Genomic DNA, 22,267 nt, shown 5'->3' with positions numbered 1-22,267 from the left:
TCTGACCATTGCAGGCAATCAGGGATTGAACCAGCAGATGGGAGTTTTCTTTCTCTCTCATTCTCTACCTCCTCTAAAATTAATTAATTAACATTTCTTCTGTTACCTCTGATCCAGAATATTCACAAAACCAAGGTCTTTAGACATTTTTAAATTTATTTTCTTTAAAAGACAGACAAAATGACAGAATGATCTCTCATCCTCTGATTCACTCCCCAAATGCCTACAGAAGTCAGGGCTAAGCAAGGTCTAGGACAGGAGCCTGGAACTCAATCCAGGTCTCCCATATGGGTGGTAGTAACTCAAATACTTGAGACATCACCCTTTGGCTCCTAGGGCTTGCATTAGTAAGAAGCTAGAATCTGGAGCAGAGCCAGGACTTGCACCTGGGAACTCCAGTATAGGATGTGGATGCCCCAAGTGATGTCTTAAATGCTGTGCCAAATATTAACCCCAGTGAGCATTATTTTGCTTTGTTCAGCATATAGGATGTGATTGCAGAGAGAAGGGGAGAAGTAGAAAAACAAGTCAACTTTGTAGATCAGAAAAAAATAGATAGGATCTAGTTTTTGCTAGAGCTAAAAGGTAATAATAGTCTGATAGAAACAAAAGCATTTGCTAGATAAAGCTTAGAGCTAGGCTTACTACGTAGCTCTTGATGCTTACATGCCCCAGCTTCTTATTTGTATGGGCCTCTTCTAAGCCTCTGACTTGAATCTTGCAAGTAAAATTTTAATTCTTTTTTTTTTTTTTTAAGAATTCTTCCTTCCTTATATAAATTTCAGGAACATAAAACCTGGATCCAGGGCTGTTATTATGATGTAGCAGGTAAAGCCACAGCCTGCTTCCAGCTGCTCCACTGCTCATCCAGCTCCCTGATAAGGTGCCTGGGAAAGCAGCAGAAGATGGCCCAAGTGCTTGGGGCCCCGCTACCCACATGGGAGACCTGGATGAGGTTCCTGGCTTGTACTGGCCAGCACTGGCCATTGTGGTCATTTGGAGAGTTAACCAGTGGATGGAAGAATCATTCTCTCTCTCTGTGTCTCCCTCTCTCCCTCTATGGAATTCTTTCCAAATAAATAAATAACTAAATAAACCTTAAAAAAAACCTGGATCCATCCTCCCAAGGCCTGTTACCAAGAAGTGTACAGTAGTTTATTTCTAAATAGAAAGAGCAAAGTTGGTTCAAGATCGTTGCCTGAAACACAAACAATGCCTGGCCTTTTTTCCCCTTAAGTACAATAAAAAAGGTTATCACAAGTATATTAATGAAGACTTCTGCAGGCTGAAAATGTCAGCTGTAATAGCCCAATTTGCCTTGGAGTAGGTTGTGCTGTCCAACTTCATGCATTCCTTCAGGGTAACCATGAATTTATCAAGGGCTTTGCTGTTGGGGCTTATATAATATTCGCATGATCTTTTTCAAAACCTATTTGAGAGGCAGAGAAAGAGACAGAGAAAGAGAGAAAGAATTAGAGAGTGTACTTCTATCTGCTGGCTCAGTCCTCAAATGCTGGCGACAGTCAAGGCTGTGCCAGGCTAAAGATTAGAGCCAGGAACTCAATCCAGGTCTCCCCTACAGGTGGCAGAGAACCAAGCACTTGGGGTATAATCTCCTGCCTCCCTGGGTATGCACCAGCAGAGCCAGAACTCAAACTCAGGCACTCTAATATGAGATGCAACATCCCAAGATGTATCCTAATTCCTAGGCCAAACGACTTCCCCAATATTTGCATTTTCATTAACAAAATACAATCAGTACCAATTGTTAGGCTGAACCCTATAGCTCTGCCCATATTCAACAAATTTTGATCTATAGAAAAAGCAGTTTTGTAGGGTAAAATCTCACAGTTCAATAATATGCTAATTACCAAATGGCTGGTAATATAGCTTATGGGAATAGCTTAGTCACTATTTCTAAACAGAGCTGCTTCCAAATTCTACTCCAGAATTTTAAAATAGAAATACAGGGCACAAATGTGATCAATGTGTATAATTTTAAATTTCCTAGGAACCAAACTAAATAAGTGAAGAGAAACAAGTGAAATTGATTTTAATAATGTACTTTATTTAATCCCACATATTCAAAATAGTATCATTTAGACATATAATCAATAAAAATTATTCATGAGACATGATACATTTTACATTCTCTTTGTCACTGTCTTCAAAATATGTTGCATATTTTACACACCTAGTATATCTCTCAATTCAGATTAGCCATATTCTAATTGCATAACCTCATGTGAAAGTGTATCAGAAAATGAAGTTCCAGAGCCTCCACTTACAAACAGTGGCTTTGGACAGGAATTTAACCAACTGAACTAGCTGCTTTCCTGTCAAACTCAGCTAAAAACATCTAGCTTATAGGGTTAAATGTGAGCTAAAAAAGTTAACAGACTATTTGTAAGAGTCCAATATACTACAGTTACCATCATCACATGAGGAAGCAGGTCATTCAACCAGCCACATTGTCTCTTTTACTTTGAATTTTAGTTGGGAGACTTAAGTAAAACTTAAGACAAACATTTCCCCTTTTAAACAATTTTTGGCCAGTCATATAACCAAAAGGTTAATATATAAAATATATAAAACAGTCTCAAGAATTACTGGCGGCTTGATCAATTGGTCAGTTTATGAGATAAGGATCTGGAGGTTTCACACATTTAGTAACAAGAGGGAGAGTATGGATATAGACTCAGGTTATGGTCTGGAAATAAAAAAATGCACAGTAGGACTGCCAGGAAACCAATAGCGGAACACCCTCAGGAATATTGTTCAGACTACCATTCACTGATTAACAACTACAGATCAAATACCAGCAAAGTAATTTTGTTATGTTCATTTGTTCAACAGCACAGGCACAGAATCAAGTAGGAAATATTTTGTAAAGCAGGTATTCTCATGTTCAAGACACAGAAACAGAGGCCCAGAGGAGCTGACACATTTTTCAAAGCTGATAAAGCTGTTGGGTGTCTCTTTCATCACCATGATCCTATTTCCCTCCTCGTCACACTAATTAACTAGATATGACCCACTACTGACAACTCTACATGGAAGCATGAACTGAGTATTTTACAGTAGAACACTTGCTCTGTCTATAGGTTGAATATTAAAGCTCAAACAGAACTTTCTACCTTACTGTTAACACTGAATTGATATTCATACAATACAACAGACACAAACTAGTTCATTCATTATCTAAAGCAAGACAACCAGGCTGAGTCAAAACTACTTTTTATTATTATTATTATTATAATTAGTTCAATTTATTAAAAGACTGGCAACTCACTTGAGAAGTCTGGTCTTATAGGTAACAGCCAAAGAAATTTGAGGAAATACAGGTTTTTGTGTTTTTTTTTTTCCTTTCTTTTGGTACAGCGGTGCGGGTAAAACTGAGAGACAAGTAGCTGCTCCCAACCAACCAACCCCAAAGAGCACGCGGCTCTTGTTATATCTGGCTGGCTCAATAACTATCCAAGTTATAGGGCTACAGGGGATACTGTCTAGACCAGTTCTTTTGGCCCTGGGGTTGGCAGGATGCAGAACCAGAAAGCCAAAGTGTGGTGCAAATATCTCTCTGCATTTTTTTTCTAATAGACAGTCAAGCTGGATAGAAATGAAATCTCAAACAATTACCAAACAGCAATCAACAAGAGAATAAAAAGACTGCATTGGGCTTTCTTCAGTCTAGGATAGCTATGCTCTGAGTCTTGGGCTATAAAGCCTGACATTTCTGGAGTGAATATCCCTGCGGGCAAAAATAAGCCACAAGGGCGATCTGAAAGGTGGGCCGATTTCTCCAGCATCTCAGGTATTTTCTGGTCTCAATGATGGTACCATGAGAGGAAAAACACATCCACATATAATTGAAATAATTTATTTACCACTAGAGCACCACAAAAACAGACATACATTGTGTTAAAATACAGCATAATTGGTCATCAAAATACAAAACAGCTATTCTTATATTCCATTTTTTAAACCATGCCAACCATAAAATTGTACTGCTTAACACAGAAAAACTGACTGCCCCACCCCCAAACTAACACATCCCTTATTCCCTCCCACCTCCCCCAACCCATCCCAAGGCAATGTTTACTTATGGGAAATAAAGACCTTACAGAACCCCCCCCCCCCAATTTAAAAAACAAACAAACAAAAAAAAAAGATTCAAGAGATCTTAAAATAGAGCATTTAAAATATTATCAGTGCATTCTTAAGGAAAGACAAAATAATACAAAACAAAATGTCATCCTATCTGAGAGGAAAATACCTGCAGAAATAAAAGTGATGTACACAGAATTAACAGAAAAGTGAAGAGAAAAAAAAAATCAACACACACTCAAATCTTGGATTGGGTTACATCTGTCACAAGGGTTGTTTAATATTACGGCATTCCATCTATTACTTTTCCAGTTTCCAAACTTGCAAATCCAATTCTGCATTTTAATTAATGGCCAGGAAATTCCAAAAAAGTATACCATACCATATGACTTTGCTTCGAATTCATACCTCGCTATGCTGCCCTGTAGGTGGAGCTGCAAATATTCCCTTGTTTGACCTATCAGTTTTGATCTTCAAGCTAAGTTAAGTGGCAAATGATAAACAGATCATACAAAACCATGATACAGGGATATCTCCTCTGCAATGATGTGGTGAATTGTTTATAAAAAGCAAGGTAAATTCTAGCCTCAGATACAGATAACTCTCATTCCAAGGAAAGAAAGAATCTTTTGATCCTGGGAGAATTTAGCCTGTGCCTTTTCAACCTTCAAAGAACATCTGTAAAAATCTTAATTTCAGTGAAATAAATAAAATGACGTATGCTGACCTGGGCTTTTTCCCCTTCTTTGAAAAAAAAAAAATCAACTAAAAGATCTTTCAATTTCCCCCTGAACGCTAAAACCCGGTTAGAGGAAAATATGTTTCCAGTAAGTTGTTCGTTTTTTAAAAACAACAGAAATCTATGAAAATGATGAGTAACCAAATTAGAGAAATCTTTTTTAACTCTGTCACCAAGATTCTGAGTTTCAGTGAGATCCTTAAATCCTTGCTAAATTTACTACATTTTTCCTTAATTATTTTTGCATCTATAAAATTCCCCATTTTCCTAATAAAGATGCTTTTAATGCCTGATTTGATTAGTAATAATGCTCAGAAGGTAAAGAAAGTCCATTGAACTCAAATCTGTCCTCTGTAAAAGGAAAAAAAAATGAGTAGACCCGACCCAGGTAGCATATGTCATAATAATGGACAATACACAAAGCACAAGTAGAGCAAACAGTAAAAGAAATGTCTTTGTAGTGCAAGTAAAAATATAGGGGCTTTACTCAAAAGTACTGGCCAGCTAAAGGAAACATACAATTGTGAGTGATCATTAAAAAGAGCCCAAATTTAAGTCCAATCCAAATCATAGTTGACATTATTACAGAATATAAAAAGTATGGTAAAAATTTACACATTACACAGAAAGTATTTTACATTTTGATTTAATAGTTTGCAAAAGAGATCTGCAGATGTGTTTTCAATTATGCTGGCTTCTATACCCATCTATTTTAATAATACAGGTATGGTTACATATATCCCCCCCAAAAAAATGGATAAAAGAAAAAACCTATAGCATAGCTACACAGCAATACTTTAAGGTCTGAAGCTTGACCAGTACATCATGGCAAAACATTTCAACATTTCACTGGTTTACTAAACCAACAAAGAACCATTTACAATTAAAAAGAAAAGAAATCCTACAGATTTATCCTGATTGAAAGTTTCCTTTATTAGCAGGCTTTTTTAGTGATTTAACCTTATAAGAAGCTTCCTCGGGCAGTTGGTACATTGCATGTGTTTTCAGGGTCTTTATCTTAACGTAGACTTGCTCAGCCATACATGTAATAACTCACTTGAGTTTTCATCCCATTAATATGACCTCTTTTTTTTTTTTTTTTTTCTGGCTCGTTTAAGTTCAAGTTCCTTAAGCCATCCATGAGTTTCTGGCAAAGTATTTGGTCTCCACTTTATACACCTGTTTTATTTTCCAAGGGCAATGAAATCTTCATTATATAGTAACACACAATAAATAACTCACTGTTAACTCTAAGAGTAAGAATGGGAAGGGTGCCTATTGCATAGCAATACAGAAAAATCAAGTGAGGCATGGGATAGGAACGGTACGTACAGCAACTCCACTTAATGGGATTTTCCTGTTTTTTTTTTTTTTCTTTCACATAATTAACACTAACAAATTCTTCCAGTGTTTATTTTTTCTTAAAAAAAAGATTTTGCTTCTTGTCTCTCTCACTTACAAAGTACGTGAAATGTAGAATAAGGCCTTCAACTTTCTTTGTTTCAGATGGCACTTTTAACAAACAGAACACAAACTTCCAAAGTGTTTGAATTAGTACCGCTTTTTCAAAAATTTTTAACACTGATGAACTAAGGCTCTTATGTTTTCTTGTTACAAACATCATTATTGTCATAGCCGTTGTCGTCATCATCATCATCATCATCATGATTTTCGTCTTGCCACTTTTCCAAGAATTTTAGCTGCATTTGCAGGACTTTACGATCATATTAGAAAGCTGTTCAATCTTGGGTGTTTTGCCAATATAGTAGAGAATTGTTAGGGGTTCTAAATCCTGGGACACACAGCAAGGAGAAGCGGATGCTTCTGGATTTATGGTGTTATATAAGCTGAGGACCTGAAAGGACACAGGAGAGGAATGACAGCACAGGGAAAGACAAAAACATAAAGGCAATTAATTTTTTAAACAACCATTTCATATTGTTATTCCACCAGTACAGCACTGTGTTGGCAATATAAACTATTTGGCGTTTATACTTTCCTTTACTCTTAGTTACGGATAGATTGGTACATGTTCATAGCAATCACAAAAGTTACCTTTTTCCTACAGAATATTTTTGTCTTTTTCTTTTTAAAGTTTATCTATTTGAAGTGAGGTGGGGTCGGGGTGGAGAGAAGAGATTCATTTTCCACCTGCTGGTTTACTACCTAAATGAAAATACCCACAACAGTTGGGGCAGGGCCAGGCTAAAACCAGGAGCCAGGAATTCCACTTGGGCCTACCATGTAGATGACAGGGACCCAAGTACACCATTTGCTGCCTCCCAAGGGTGCACATTTGCTGGGAGCTAGATTGGAAGCCCAGGCAGGACTGGATTCCAGGCATTCCAACATGGAATGTGAGTGCCCCAAAATGCAACTTCACCTGCTGTGCCACAATGCCCAACCCCAGAACCCCTTTCTCATACATTTTCCACAACTGATTCTACCAAAATTAGATTGCATAAAATCGTCCATCAACAGATTTTCCCAATTTTTCCTGTGTGGGAGCAAACTGTTGAAATCTTTACTTAATGTATGCTAAACTGATCTTCTGTATATAAAGAGAATCGAAAATGAATCTTGATGTGAATGGAAGGGGAGAGGGAGTGGGAAAGGGAAGGGTTGCGGGTGGGAGGGACGTTATGGGGGGGGAGCCATTGTAATCCATATAAGCTGTACTTTGGAAATTTATATTCATTAAATAAAAGTTAAAAATAAAAAAAAATGAAAAAAAAGAAATGAATGGATGAGAACAAAATGTTGACTTAGGATTCAGCACCATGGTGTTAGACTGCAAGATTGGCCCATCCATCCTCAATAGTGACCTGGCCAACTTAGGGGTCGATAGCCTCTGAATGCTAGACTCTGGGGCCAATCACCTGCACCTGGAAGTAACAGATGAAGATTTTGTTCCCAGCATCATCGTTGGTCATCCTGTGATAGAAGGGCCCCCAAAACAGCTAGCCCAGGACCCTTTCTTTCTTTGACATGCACCTGATGGTTCTCCAGGCCAGAATGGTAGGTAAAGACAATGGTTGTAGCAGGAGCCAATCAGTATACCTTTCATCTCCAGGCTACTGAGAACCCAGGGAATGGGATGAAGGTAGGCCTTGCCATCAAACCACGGAGTACAGTTGAGTAATTGGCACCATGGGCTAATCAAATATATACGGTCTTGTTTATGACAGTGGAACCTGTGTTTGAAGGACAGAAATTCATGGAAGATATGATACCAAAGATTCACTGGTTGAGGACTCAGTTCCCTCATTTGGATATAGAGGTCGATGGTGGAGTAGATCTTAACAATGTCCATAGTGTGTGAGGCAGGAACTAGCATGATTGTGCCTGGCAGTGCCATTATGAGCACTGAAGGCCCCAGATCTGTGATCAATCTGTCATGGAATGTTTCTTCAGAAGCTGCTCAGAAACATTCTTTTGATTGATGAAACCACAAGGATCCCAAAATCTCTGCTCATGGAATTGTTTTTCTTAGACAACAGGAAAATTGACTCCAAACCATATCACAATTGAGGCAGTGCTGCTTTGCTGAGCACTCATTTAATCATGATTAAACCTGTTGTTCAATGTTACAGGAGGTTAGAAATTGGTGTGTATAATTATAATTTTAGTTTAAAGTATAATTAGCTTAAAGTATAATTTTTTAATTTAAAAAATTAAGTGTGGTGGAATACCCTGTTTTTACTGGGATACTTGATTTTTATAAAGTAAAATTATGGCTGTATTATGTTTACAAATAGAAATGTTTCTATATGCCTAAGATGGATATATTAGCTACTATGAAAAAAATTTTATTTCTAAAAATAACTTTCTGCTTTTTCTCAGCTATTTTCCAAAAGCAAACGAAATCTTTATAACTTTCTTATTTCATGTCATTTGTGATTTGTTTATATGTTTGACAATATGAGTACAATGGAACTTAAAAATATAAGCTTGGTTGGGATAGCATACCACATTCTTGCATTGAAACATTTATTTTTCACTTTTCACCTCATACTTGACTCATAAAATCTATCAAAACCATATATGAAACCTAGGAATTCTAAAATCTCATACAGATTTCCATCAAGATGTTAATTCTTTGTCAGAGCAGTTTATTCAGTGAGTCACACTCTGAATTGTCTTAATTTCATCCACTGTTCTTAAGGACATTTAAATAATGCAATCGTGGTAGCTCTGAGCAGAAAGAAAAAGTAAAGCTTCTATTTGGAAATACTATTGGTTGAGTCCTACCTCTGTCCCTTTCTGGCTATCTGTCCTTAGCAAATCAGCCATCCTTTTTTTTTTTTTTTTTTTTTTTTTTTTTTTTTGACAGGCAGAGTGGACAGTGAGAGAGAGAGACAGAGAGAGAAAGGTCTTCCTTTGCCGTTGGTTCACCCTCCAATGGCCGCCGCTGCAGCCGGCGCACCGCGCTGATCCTGGCAGGAGCCAGGAGCCAGGTGCTTTTCCTGGTCTCCCATGGGGTGCAGGGCCCAAGCACCTGGACCATCCTCCACTGCACTCCCTGGCCATAGCAGAGAGCTGGCCTGGAAGAGGGGCAACCGGGACAGAATCCGGCGCCCCAACCGGGACTAGAACCCGGTGTGCCGGCGCCGCAAGGTGGAGGATTAGCCTATTGAGCCACGGCGCCGGCTCTCAGCCATCCTTTTTTGCCCTTCAATTAACTCATTTATTTGTTTTATGTAATTATAACAACAGTGCAGGGTTGTGTTGACCATTACAACAAGTAACATGTATATAAAGTTTCCACTACTGTTTCTGAAAATTTGAGGAAGCTCAATAAAAAGTGGCCAGCAGTCTATGTTTGTTTGACAGGTTATATAATATTTCCAAAATAATAACATTAAATTTATATATCACACCTGTAAGAGGCAGCACATGTATTTTTGTCTCCTTTTTTAAATTATGGAAAATAAAGTTCAGTAGTAGGCTTATATCATGGAAATAATCTATTAAGACACAGCATTTCTAGTATTTAATCTTTACAGTGGAGTCCTTGGGAGGCAGGTTAGACAAAATAAGCATTTAAAATATAAATTGTCTTATTTCCAACCTAATATTGTTGTGTAACAGAATCAGATGGCTGAGAATATTCTAGAACTATGGATCTTTATCCCCAAGGATATATATATATATATATATATATATATATATACATATATACATATATACATATATATATATTTGTATTAGATGTATTACAGGCAAAGAGATGACATGGTAAGGAATTAATCCATAAACTAAATATAATCCATAAACTAAATATAACTGTTTTACACAGATACTATTAAGCTATTTAATTCTTGTAAATCCTTTTGCTGTATAATAAATATGACAGGAAACAACAAAATCAGCATCATTCTTCTTGAGGTCAGTATGAGTTTTAAGAAATATGGTTTTAAAAATAAGAATATTAACACGCATAGAACAGTGGTTGCTCAGGTTTTGTCCCTATATTAAGAGGTAAAAATTTGCTTAATACTTTGAATTGTGGTTTATGAAAGGTTTATGCCACAAATACATGGCAGCTCATCAAGTCAACAGCACAAGGCATACAGAAATAGCTTTAATTAAAAATTTACATAAAGATTATGTCAGATGTGACAAAGACTTGAGCTTATTTGCCTAGATAACTTGTACTTGGCTTGTTTTTTCCTTTTCTTTAAAAATAAATGCATAGTAAAACTATAAGCAAAAACAAAAAGAAGTAGAAAAGGTTTCATTAAAGCTCTCATTAGATATTTAGTCTATCATTGGGCATAGAAAAAGATACCTATATAAAATATAAAATATTTCTATGAAAAATGTCTTCTCAGGTCAATTTAATTTCACCTAAATTCTCAGTAAAAATATAAATAAATAAAAGCCTTTTAATTTACCATTGATTGATAAGTACAGCCAGGCTAAAAATGACATAAAAGCAATGTATAGTTGGGGCCAGCACTATGGCACAGCAGGCTAAGCCGCTGCCTGCAGCATCAGCATTCAATACGGGTACGGGTTCGGGTTCTAGTTGCTCCACTTCCCACTCAGCTCCCTGCTAGTGTGCCTGGGAAGGCAGTGGAAGATGGCCCAAGTGCTTGGGCCCCTGCATCCACATGGGAGACCTGGATGAAGCTCCTGGCTCTGGCTTCAGCCTAGTCCAGCCCTGGCCATTGTGGATAGATTTCTCTCTCTCTCTGCCTCTGCCTTTCTCTCTCTGTAACTCTGCCTTTCAAATAAATAAATAAATCCTTTGTTTTTTTTAAGCAACGTATAGTCTAATTTTAAAAAAACTTTATTTATTTATTTGAAAGGCAGAGTTACAAAGAGGCAGAAGCAGAGGTAGAGACAGAGAAAGGTCTTCCATTCACTGGTTCACTCCCCAGATGGCCACAATGATGGAACTCAGCCAATCCAAAGTCAGGAGCCAGGAGCTTCTTCTGGGTCTCCCACATAGGTGCAGGGGCCCTACCACTTGGGCCATTTTCTATTGCTTTCCCAGGCCATAGCAGAGAGCTGGATTGAAGCGGAGCAGCCGGGACTCGAACCAGCACCCATATAGGATGCTGGCACGGCAGGCGGTAGCTTTACCCGCTATACCCCACCAATGGCCCTTAATAAAAGCAATGTATAGTCTTAATTATTCACTTTCTTAAATTTTGCTCAAAACAATAATAACAAGCAACCCTCCATTTACCTTCCATATGGTAAATGGTGGTGGCAGAGTGGAAGGAGTGGATAGTAGTTGTATAACTGAATAGAGAATACATGGTACCTCTAACCCCATTCTATGTCAAAGAGGTGTGCGATTTTCACTAATGGAAGCATGTAGGTTCCCCACTGATGATACAGGGACATTTCCAAGGATGCCATTAATGTGTTAGTCAAATAGCAAGTGACCTTTTCCTCGAGATTCACTGCAATTTTTTCAGCCTAAGACAGAAGATCTGTTCAGCACAGCAACACTGACTACTTTATTAAGCTACCTCTGGCTTCTTGGGTAACTGTCCAAACCACATATTTGTGACCATGACAGTTATTCTTCCTCTCTCCTTGAAAAACAAGCATGGTCTCAGCCTTCACACACTCCCTCTGTGTATCAGGGAGGAGAATTATGTTTCTACTTGGCAAGGGGGCCTTGCCCACATTACAGCTACTGCTGTTGCAGCCCAGATGAGGCAGCCTGGCCAGAGCTCAGACAAAGGGACAGGCATGAGCAAGCTTCCCTCACATGGCCAAGCACGTGGTCACCCTGGAGTGCCAAAGCCTACAGGGGAGTTGGGAAAACAGCTGAAAAATGGGTAGCCATATTTGTCAATTTCAATCCCCTCATATGCAGGCATTTATAAATAAACTTCTTATTCCACCAACACATGATTTTTCATAGGAACTAAAGAGGAGTTTTTGTCATACAGATTGTCTAAAATAATTGATAACCCCCAAACTCTTGCATTCAGCTGAATGCATTCTGCAGTCTTCTTGGCAGCTGATTCATTCTCCTACCCTGCAGTGAAGGCGATTTTTCTAATGCCTGTTTAATAGGGAGATTTACAGAGGCATAAAGAGCAGAATAGAAACCCCAACATGGAGCGACATTTCAGGGATTAAATTTAGTAAGACAGAGCCAATGGAAGTCTGATGATAAACCAAGAAATTCTGCATTGCAAGTCTTGGTTTGTTATTAATTTTTTTTTGTTCTTGAGCAAGCCATGGACCTGATCTAGAACCCAATTTCTTTAGAAAAATCAGTGGTTTGTATAGGGTAACATATGATGTCCTTCCTGTCTCTAAAATCCTACATTATGAGCCACAAAGAAGGAATATACAGACAAATATTATTGCACAGAAAGTCTTCACTAATCTGGACTGGGAACCTGTAGCATTTTAGGACCTGCCTTCTGAATTATCCCTTTCTCTTCAGTGAAGAAACTTGACAAAATATTCAGATTCTCATTTACCTTGGGAAATATCTAAAAATTATTTATTTATTTGGGGGAAAGAGAGAGAGAAAGTTCCTGTTTTCTGGTTCACTGCCAAATGCCTGCAGTGGCCAAGGATAGACCAGGCTGAAGCCAGCAGCTCAGTCCAGAGGAAATTGATTTTCAAATCATTTTCACATGTATCATCTTTTCATATTTCACATCCACTCTTGAATTTGGCATTATTATTTTAAAGATTATTTTTAATGTAAAGACATTTCTTTTTACTAATAAGAAATTGAGGTTAAAGTAGGTTAAATGACTTTCTAATTGTCATACACAAGCAAATCTCTATGCCAAAGCATCTACTGAGAACCCAATGTTCATTCCAATATGACAGTCCTTGATGGAAATGATTAATCAATCCTTCTGTTGATGGAAAACTAGATCCCTTCCCTTCTCACCTTAGCTGTATGTGACACTATGTGATAGATGGATTCGAAACTGTTTTTGACTACCTATTTAGGCTTATAGCTGGTAAGAATATAAAGCAAACATACAATTCAAAAAAACTTTCTTATAGTTGGTCCTAATCCAATTAGGAAAGTGAGACCAGTTTGAAACTGATTAGTATTACTTTTTGATTTAATCTACTGCCTATATTCTTCTTCTTCAAAGGATTTGTGGAGCAGATGCTGTGGTGCAGCAGGTTAAGCCACTGTTTGGGATGCTTGCATCTCATATTAGAGAGCTGATTTGAATCCCGGGTAATCTGTTTCTGATCCAGCATCATGCAAATGCATCCAGAGAGGCAGCAGATATGTGGACGGAGTTCCAGGCTCCTGCCTTTGATCTGACCCACCCTCTGGCTGTTGTGGGCATTTGGGGAGTGAACCTGTGGACAGAAGATCTCTCTCTTTCTCTCTCTCTCTCTCTCATTCTCTCAATCTCTCTGTCATTCTGCTTTTCAAGTAGATAAAAATAAACAGAAAAACACTTTTTAAGAAATAGAAGGATTTATCTAATACCCATAAGTTTGTGAAATTGAAAAGGGCATCAGGTTAACTACAATTCATTTAGAAATATTATCAGCAGATTTACATTGGTACCCCAAGTACAAAAGAGATGAGTTGGACAAGCACTTACCCTACTGTGCTGAGTGTCTGAACTCCATAAATACGGGCATGCCCCAGCACAGAAGTTGGCATTATACCCTTTAGGTTCATGTATCCATTTCCACCCAAGATCCCTCTTGAAATCAATGTAGAGTGGACGCAGGCAGCAATTATCCTGCACATTTCTGTTAAAAGAAAGAGCAATGGAGATATTAAAACTGATTTCCAACACCGCCGGCCTGTGCCTCACCCCAAACCAAAAAAAACAACTCATTCATTTACTTGAAAAACATTTAATGGGAAATTAACATGGGCCAAGTTTTAATGGTTATATTGTAATCTCAAGTGACTTTCATGATGTGGTATTGTGATTTGCTGGACTACTTTCCCTTAGGAGTTCTACATCCTGACTCCCTTGTCTTTGACCTAGAAAACCTTAACTCTCAAATGACCAGACTTAAGTAAAGAAGTAGCCTGGAGGTTCCACGCCCTTTCCAACCAATACTTGGCAGTTTTGCCATCCAGCCTCTTTCAAACAGGAAATGAATGATTGGGAACAGCTATTTTTCAATAGATAGATCCCTTAGATTACAAATGAGAAGATAAAGATAAAAATTCTTATAATGAAATTTGGATTTATATTGAAATGCAAGTTGCAACAACTTTAATCTAGTTCATGTCATTATGTAAGCCTAAAATGAATTTGCATGTATCCTTATAAAGAACAATTTAAAGAAAATTGAGAAGACAATAGCAAGAGCTCTATAATGGATTTTTTTTTTTTTTTTTTTTTGACAGGCAGAGTGGACAGTGAGAGAGAGAGACAGAGAGAAAGGTCTTCCTTTGCTGTTGGTTCACCCTCCAATGGCCGCCACGGCCGGCACGCTGCGGCTGGCACACTGCGCTGATCTGATGGCAGGAGCCAGGTGCTTCTCCTGGTCTCCCATGGGGTGCAGGGCCCAAGGACTTGGGCCATCCTCCACTGCACTCCCTGGCCACAGCAGAGAGCTGGCCTGGAAGAGGGACAACCGGGACAGAATCCCGCGCCCCGACCGGGATTAGAACCCAGTGTGCCAGCGCCGCAAGGCGGAGGATTAGCCTAGTGAGTCGCGGCGCCAGCTTCTATAATGGATTTTTTAAAGTTTTTTTTTTTTTAATTTATTTTAGAGAGAACGAGACAGAGCTCCCATCTGCTGGGTCATTTCCCAAATGCCCATAACTGGCTGGGCTAGAAACTAGGAGCTGGCAACTCAGTCCAGGTCTTCCAAATAGGTGGCAGAAATTCAATTAATGTGAGGCATCACTGCTGCCTCCCAGTGGTATTCCCAGAGCACACGTTAGGAGGAAGCTGGAGTCAGGAGCTAGATCTGGGATTGAATCCAGCCTCTCTGATAGGGAATGTGAGCATCTTAACCACAATATCAAATACTAGTCCTTGATTCTGACATACTGATTCACTTTGAGCAGAATATGCCTAGGAAAATACTTAAAAGAAAACAAAAAGCTGCTTGTACAAAGATGGTTATAGCAATTACATGCATGCATTTTTTTCTTTTAAGCCTATGAACTGAGAAATGGATAATTTTGTGTATTACTATCTCTATCGTAAACTCCTATATAACCATCAAATAATATTTGAAATAGGTAAATTTGTATGCAAAAAAACTTTAAATGAGACTCAAAATTTTCATTAGGACATAAATTATTATGTTTTCTGATTATACATATATATATTTATAGTAAAAACCATAGTTCTCCCTATTGAAAAGAACCAGAATTCATGCAATTGCAATTTAACACTGAAGAGTTCTTTATCTTTTTTTCTGTAAAATGTTGATATACGCAATAAAAAGTAAAAAATTAATTGAAGTGTTTTACTGGAAAAGAATAAATTCCTTATTTCAACACACGTTCTTGGATCTGGGAAGAAATCAGAAGTCAAGAAACATGGAGTCTTGCTGAGTGCAACTGGCTCCATAACCAAAAATGTCACTTTACTCATGGCTTCTGATACACGTGGAACTTCAACAGTGAGGACCCTGCATAGTCTGTAACTCCCCAGATAAAGAGACAATTTCTACTATATTTAATAAGAAGCCATAGAACAGTCACACAGTCACTCCATAAATTCCTGTGGGAATGAGAAATAAACTCTTGCCTTATTCCCTCACTTCTCTCATATTCTGTAGATATGGTATGAAAAATAGTGCTCTTCCATTGACTACTGTTCCTGTGAAAGAGGCACGGCCGCAGGCACTGTGCAGGAAGGGTGAAGGCTTCACACGGGTGGTGGGTCTTTCCTAACTACAGAGGCACAACCGCACATCTCAGTTGAACTTATAGGTGCCTTGGGGATAAGAGAGCTCATTTTCTTCATTAGCAACAACGCACTTCAGAGGAATTTAGGGAAAACATTTCAGGGCTAGTTTTCTACCTTTGCACTTCATGCATAGCTAGAGAGCTGATGAAAACAACACAGAAATAACCACTTCAAGCCTCTGTGAAGAATGATGTTTGGAGATACAGGAACTGTAATGGATGATACTTGGCCTTAAACAGTGAGTTCAGTTCAGGTCAATATGTAGGAGGAGAAAAGGCAATGGAAGAGTTAACAGATGCAATTACTTGGTTTGATTTTTATTTCTTTTACCTAAAGCAATAGGCTGCATCCAATGCACGCTTCTTCCGCCGGTTGGACTGTTGTGACTCAAGTCTGTAGGAGGGCAATAACATTAGCAGGAGATGTGGGGTCTTTCCACTGTTTTTTTTCCTAGTGGACTTTATAGTTTTCTGATCACCACTGGTATATGTAGAGGTGCCATCAATACCTTGAAAAAATGCATTTGGGTAATAAACATTTAGCTTTACCTTCATCAAATATAGTCAACTATTATATATATATATATATATATATATATATATTATTTGTATGTTATCACAAATAGAAGTGATAACCACCATGGCAACATCAGCTGGCTATAGTCATTCCCCATGGAAACAGATATGGTGCAACAAGACTATCACAGGTGACACTTCTAAAAGGGGCTCCTGTCTGAAAGCAGCTCAGTGTCAAAGGCAGGGCTGTTGGTTTTGAAAGTCACTACAGAAGAAGGCTTTGACCTATGGACCAAGGGCAATCTAGGCCATTTATTTTAGTCAGTCCTCAGTGTAGGCTGTGTTCAAACCCTTGACAACTGCACACACAGCCACAGACTGTGCCTTGTCACCCACTGGTTCACATTCTTCCTGAGACCACTACACTCAAAAGACTTTGCTAATGAACATAAACCAAGGCTTAGCTAAATTGCAGTGAATTAAGTTCAAGCGAAACAGAAGTCACCCTTAGCGAATGCTATTTTGGGAAGCTGTGAAGAAAGGGCTTTTTCATTTATTTTATGGCATCCTCAACACTTTGCTGATTCCATCTGAGATTTAGAAACTTGAGCTCCCCAAAGCATGCTCAAGAGACTGCCAGTTAAAGCATTTAATCTCTGCACTCTGGAGAATCATGACTAGGTTAGACACTGAAATAAATCTCTAGACCTCTGGGAGTATTTTTCCACAAGCAAGGGCCACTGTAGCCTTCTAAACGTGAATGCAAGTCTTGGGTGATGTTGGCAGGGAAGGGAAATCAGCTCCCTCACCTGGCAGTATAGACTAATGGGGCACCAGCACGTGAGTACAGCTTTCCCTCTGACCTCTTAGTACCCAATGACTCACTATCCAATATGTGAAGTGGCTCAAATCCTAGGCATGGCCTTATTTTTCCCAGTTTTTGAGTAACTCACATAAAGATGAGCATGTGGAAAAGCAAAACCTTGTTATGTATTTACAGACAATTACTAAAGTCTGATAAGGAAACAATTGGAAATATCGACTGAAAGCTAGGAAACATGTATGGAAGGTTAGTTATAGAAGCTGTAGCACGAAGGATCTCTTTTCTTCAGTGGAATACAGTTGTGAGTTCCTGAAATTTGGTTTGGGGAGTTATCGATGGATTTTCTCAGATGCATGTTATCTTCTTTAATATCAGTAGAAATGGAAAGTTGGTTTTCTTAAATAAAAATAAAGTGCTTAACTGGCAATTTAGTAGTTTGGAGGGTTAATGAGTCAGTGAGTTAATATTGAACAGGTCATCACTGAGCACTGAGCAGCATAAACTGGGAAACAATCTCTTTTTTTTGCAATCCTTTCTATCTTTACCTATCTTTCTCCAACCATATGAATGAAATACCCAGGTGAATGAAACAGCCCAGATTTCATCAAACACTCCCATTTCATGTGCAAACTGATTTTAACCCCCATGAAGTTATCAACATAGACCTTTACCACCCCCTTCTCATGTGACCAAGTTTCAGTTACCTGCAAATCTTGCTTCTAGTTCTTCACTTTTATTCGGGATGATGTAATTATTAGAAGGTACAAAGGTGCAGCAGGGACAATGTAAACTTATTTTGAATCCCAGATTCCTGTCTGGAAAACATTAAGTCAAGGAGGTTATTTGTACATGTGTCTACAACCTTAAATCTGCAATCAATTTACAGTAACTAAGGCTACCGAACTTCTAGAGAGAAAAAAAGAGGATGGTTTGTGACCTTTATGGTGAAGCCATTCATGAACAGCATCAGTTACATCGAAGGAGAGCCATTCGCCTTCTGCTCTTGTTTTCACGACTTTGCTGTCGATGTAGCGCTGGGTTGGAGATGTTAAATCCTTGGATTTGAGAATCTATGGGGTAAAGAGAAAGATAAAAAGCTCAATTGGCACACTGACAGTAAGACTAAATCAAAACCATTAACGTTATCCCAATTCATTATCTAAATTTAGTTCCACTCTTGTATATCCATGTATTGTCATCTCAATGGCATGGCCACATGCATAAAAACACAGCATCAGGCCATTGCCATGAAAAACTGAGCTACTAAATCAGCTGCATGTTATGATAAAGGTGAAAGGAACCATAAAGCCAAGTGTCTAAAAGAAAGTGACAGTAAGTATTTTACTTTGCTGACATAAGCTTTGCAAGATTTCAGCAATAAATTCTATGCTATTAATTTTATGGTTTTCTTGTTCTGTTTCCCTACTTCTTTAATTTGGGGAACTGGGGTGCAGAGAGGAAAAGGGTAGAGGCAAAGTTCAGAGGACCCAAGTTCACCCCCAAAGGCCTAGAATTATAAATCTCCTGCTAATAGAAAAAGGTCCTAACCTCGGTTCCTAAATCCACTGCCATTAAAATGTGTGTCATGCCTTAGTTTTTGAGGTTAGTCTCTAGCTGGGATTTTTACTCTCAACACGACCTGTTATGATTTATAAAGATATTCCACATCCTGCAGGCTAAGAATGAATTTGGGCAGCAGTATTCTGGCACAGATTGTAGATGAGAGTCTGCAAGCAAGTCAGTCTCAACACTTGAGACTTTAGTAGATGCATTTATTTCAAATATGTAAACAGAAACTGCAGTATGTTCTTAGGTTCCTATAGGAAGTGAACATTTTAAGTGGTTTTTAACAATCCTATCTTGAAACAAAAATGCTTTATGAACCAAACCTGGTCCTAAGTCTCTTGAGCTTCAGTAAATCCCTATCTAAACAGGGTATCCTGGCATTCCTCAGTTCCTAGGGGCTTGAGCACTGTCGTTTTAGGATACCTCTCCTGATATTCAGTCTAACTGTTCTGTGGACACTTCATATGCATGAATTTGGTTGCTCAGACAAGTTCATAAGATTCTCCAGTTCAGCAATCATGTCTTCAATTTGATATTATTTCAAAGCATAGCATTCAATTGAGTTGATGACTATCAAATGACTACTTGATTACCTTGAAGATTTATTAACTCCTCTTTAAGTTTTACAAAATGAAATTGCAAAATCTTCCCATTGATTTTAAAATGCACTCTTCTTTCACATATGTACATGATATGTTTCAGAAAATTTGGCAACAAAATGCTTCCTGGAATGTTTGGGATAATAGTAGACCATTTTCTGGATTGACCAGTATACAAAAAGAAAGAAATTCATTTAACTGGATTTTTGGGTGCCCTCATGAATTGTAGACAAACCTTGGTCTACAGATCTGCCCCTATGGCCCAATAAAAGCTCCACTAAATAACGAGAATCTAGAGGTAATTATGATTGTATCATAGGCAGGAGACATTCTCTGTAAAATACAGGAAGCAACTAAACATTGTGTGAAGGCTGGGCACTCTGGGCTTGGCACACATTATGTTCTTTAATTTATTCTGAGAAATATTCCTATAGGGTAGATTAAGAAAACAGAATCTCGGAGAGGTTAAGGAACTTTCCTGATATTTCACAGTGAACACCTGTGAAGAGAGGATTCAAAACAATACAGTGTCATTTTCCCATTTCAGCGCTGGATTTCTGAAGGGCAAAAAAAGTTGTGGGAGTCAAAGTGGGATCATAATTCATCTGTATCCCTTTCCAGATGGCAGAAAATATTCAATGATAGAGGAAAAAGATTTTAAATAAGATTATAGTAAATGTTGGTATAAGACGAAATAAAACATGGCGGAATGTAGGCACAGTTAATGCTCACATTAAGCTATAACTTTAAAACTGCAGCTTAACAGCAGGCAATCCTCTGGGAATCAAACCTTGCCTTGAAAATACTCCCAGTTGGGCAAATAAGACACCACTTATCCAATTCAGAATAAATGGTATAATTAACCTAATATAGGATAACAATGATAAAAAAAAAATGGTTGAGAAGTTTTCAGGCATTTCCATCTGCCTCATTGGCTATAAATTAATAACATACCCAGAACTCATTTTTCTGTCTTTAAATTCTTCCCCTAACTGATCTCCTATAATAGTGTATTATTACATAATGCTTTGCATATTTGCTGTACTCCTTATTGGCACCATGTATATAGTATTCATCTTCAAATAGCTAACACTTATGGGCACTACCTAGAACAAAATATAGCTTCTATTATTGAATGAATTATATATGATATTTATCATATATTAAATATCAGTGACATGTATAACATATACATACATCTACATATATATTCAGTGTCACTGAAGACAGACTATTTTTAAAAAACCATGACCATCTTGGCCAAATAGACATAAAAAATGCTCACTAGTAAATCTGTAGGAATTCATTGCCTCATAGAAAAGGAGCAAATCTAGAATATCTTGCTTTAAAAAGAGACCAAAGAGAAGCAAAAAGACTCTGAATTTTTTCCCTTTAAGTCTCATTAGATTTAGTGATATGGGTCTCCTTAACCACAGAGCACTGGTAGGCTTAGACAATGGACAACCCCATATTCTCACATGAGTGAAAAATCTAGATATCACAAATCAAAATTTATTTATTTGAGTGAGAGAGTGATCGATCAAGATCTTGTATCCACATGTGCATTCCTCAAATGCCTGCAACAGCATGCGCTTGGTGAGGCTGAAGCCAAGAGTCTGGAACTCAATCTGGGTTTCCCCATGGATGAAAGAGTGAACTGTTGCCTGCTGACTCCAAGGCATTCATTAGAAGGATGCTGGAGGGGCCGGCACTGTGGCATAGTGGGTTAAGCCGCCACCTGCCATGCTGGCATCCCAAATGGGAAAAAGCTCCTGGTTCCTGGCTTCAGATCAGCTCAGTCCTGGCCACTGCGGATATCTGGGGAATGAACCAGTGGATGAAAGACTTTCCTTCTCTCTCTCTCTTTCTCTCTCTCTGCCTCTGCCTCTCTGTAACTCTGTCTTTAAATAAATAAATACATAAATAAATATTTAAAAAAAAAAGAAGGGTTCTGGATTGGAAGTGGAGGTGGGATTTGAACCCAGAAATTCCGATTAGGGATGTGGGGGTAACAAGCATCATCTTAACTGCTGCACCAAATGCTTGCCTCCCCCTCTAATTTACTTTTTTGTTGTTGTTAGTTTACTAGTTTAAGATTCAAGACAGACCACATTTAAACAGCTCAAAAAAGATAGTTAGTTACATAGTTCTGCAATGGAGAAGTGACTTTGGTCTTGTGGGTTTGTCGTCTCAAACCTTATGTCCAAAGAGTTCTTAAATCTACTTGTTGCAATTTAACTCCATTCTTCTTATCCAGTACTTAGTGGAAACAGCTGCTTTCAATCACACAGCGAATATCCCTCATATTCTAGGAGACTACTATTTAAGTCCCCCTCAATGTGCTTGGTTTCTCTCTCTAAGTTAAATAAACCCAGTTTCTTCAGACCATACTTAGAGGAGCAATTTCCCAAACCCTTAGTCATTTGGGTTTCTAGCAAGGATGAATGATGCTATATAAAAATATTCATCCTACAGCTTCTTGATTTCAATTCAGAACTGTCTAGAAAAACTTCTAATCATATTTCAACACAGAATCTTAATGTGAAAAGTGTCTTCTTTTTTTA

General features: G+C 38.1%; 1 protein-coding gene and 1 pseudogene across 4 annotated transcripts in view; one reads left to right on the top strand and one right to left on the bottom strand.

The window, feature by feature from the left end:
• Positions 1-2,047: 2,047 nt before the first annotated feature.
• The window catches only part of TGFB2 (transforming growth factor beta 2), a 93,582-nt gene continuing 73,362 nt past the window's right edge, over positions 2,048-22,267 (bottom strand). For 2 of the 4 annotated variants that reach the window (XR_011381219.1, XR_011381218.1), the window contains 6 exons: positions 18,476-18,608; positions 18,243-18,353; positions 16,531-16,708; positions 13,912-14,065; positions 4,130-6,701; positions 2,048-4,029 (listed from right to left, as the gene is read on the bottom strand). Coding sequence is in view for 2 of the 4 variants with exons in the window: in XM_008268050.4 (XP_008266272.1) it covers positions 6,543-6,701; positions 13,912-14,065; positions 16,531-16,708; positions 18,243-18,353; positions 18,476-18,608 (735 nt within the window). In the remaining 2 variants the exon portion in view is untranslated. 4 annotated transcript variants of the gene reach the window in all.
• On the top strand, positions 7,627-8,289 carry LOC103350971 (ribulose-phosphate 3-epimerase-like; annotated as a pseudogene).

Source organism: Oryctolagus cuniculus, chromosome 13, assembly GCF_964237555.1.
Source record: "Oryctolagus cuniculus chromosome 13, mOryCun1.1, whole genome shotgun sequence".
In the NCBI taxonomy this organism is placed as follows: domain Eukaryota; kingdom Metazoa; phylum Chordata; class Mammalia; order Lagomorpha; family Leporidae; genus Oryctolagus; species Oryctolagus cuniculus.
This window is presented reverse-complemented; position numbering and strand designations above follow the sequence as displayed.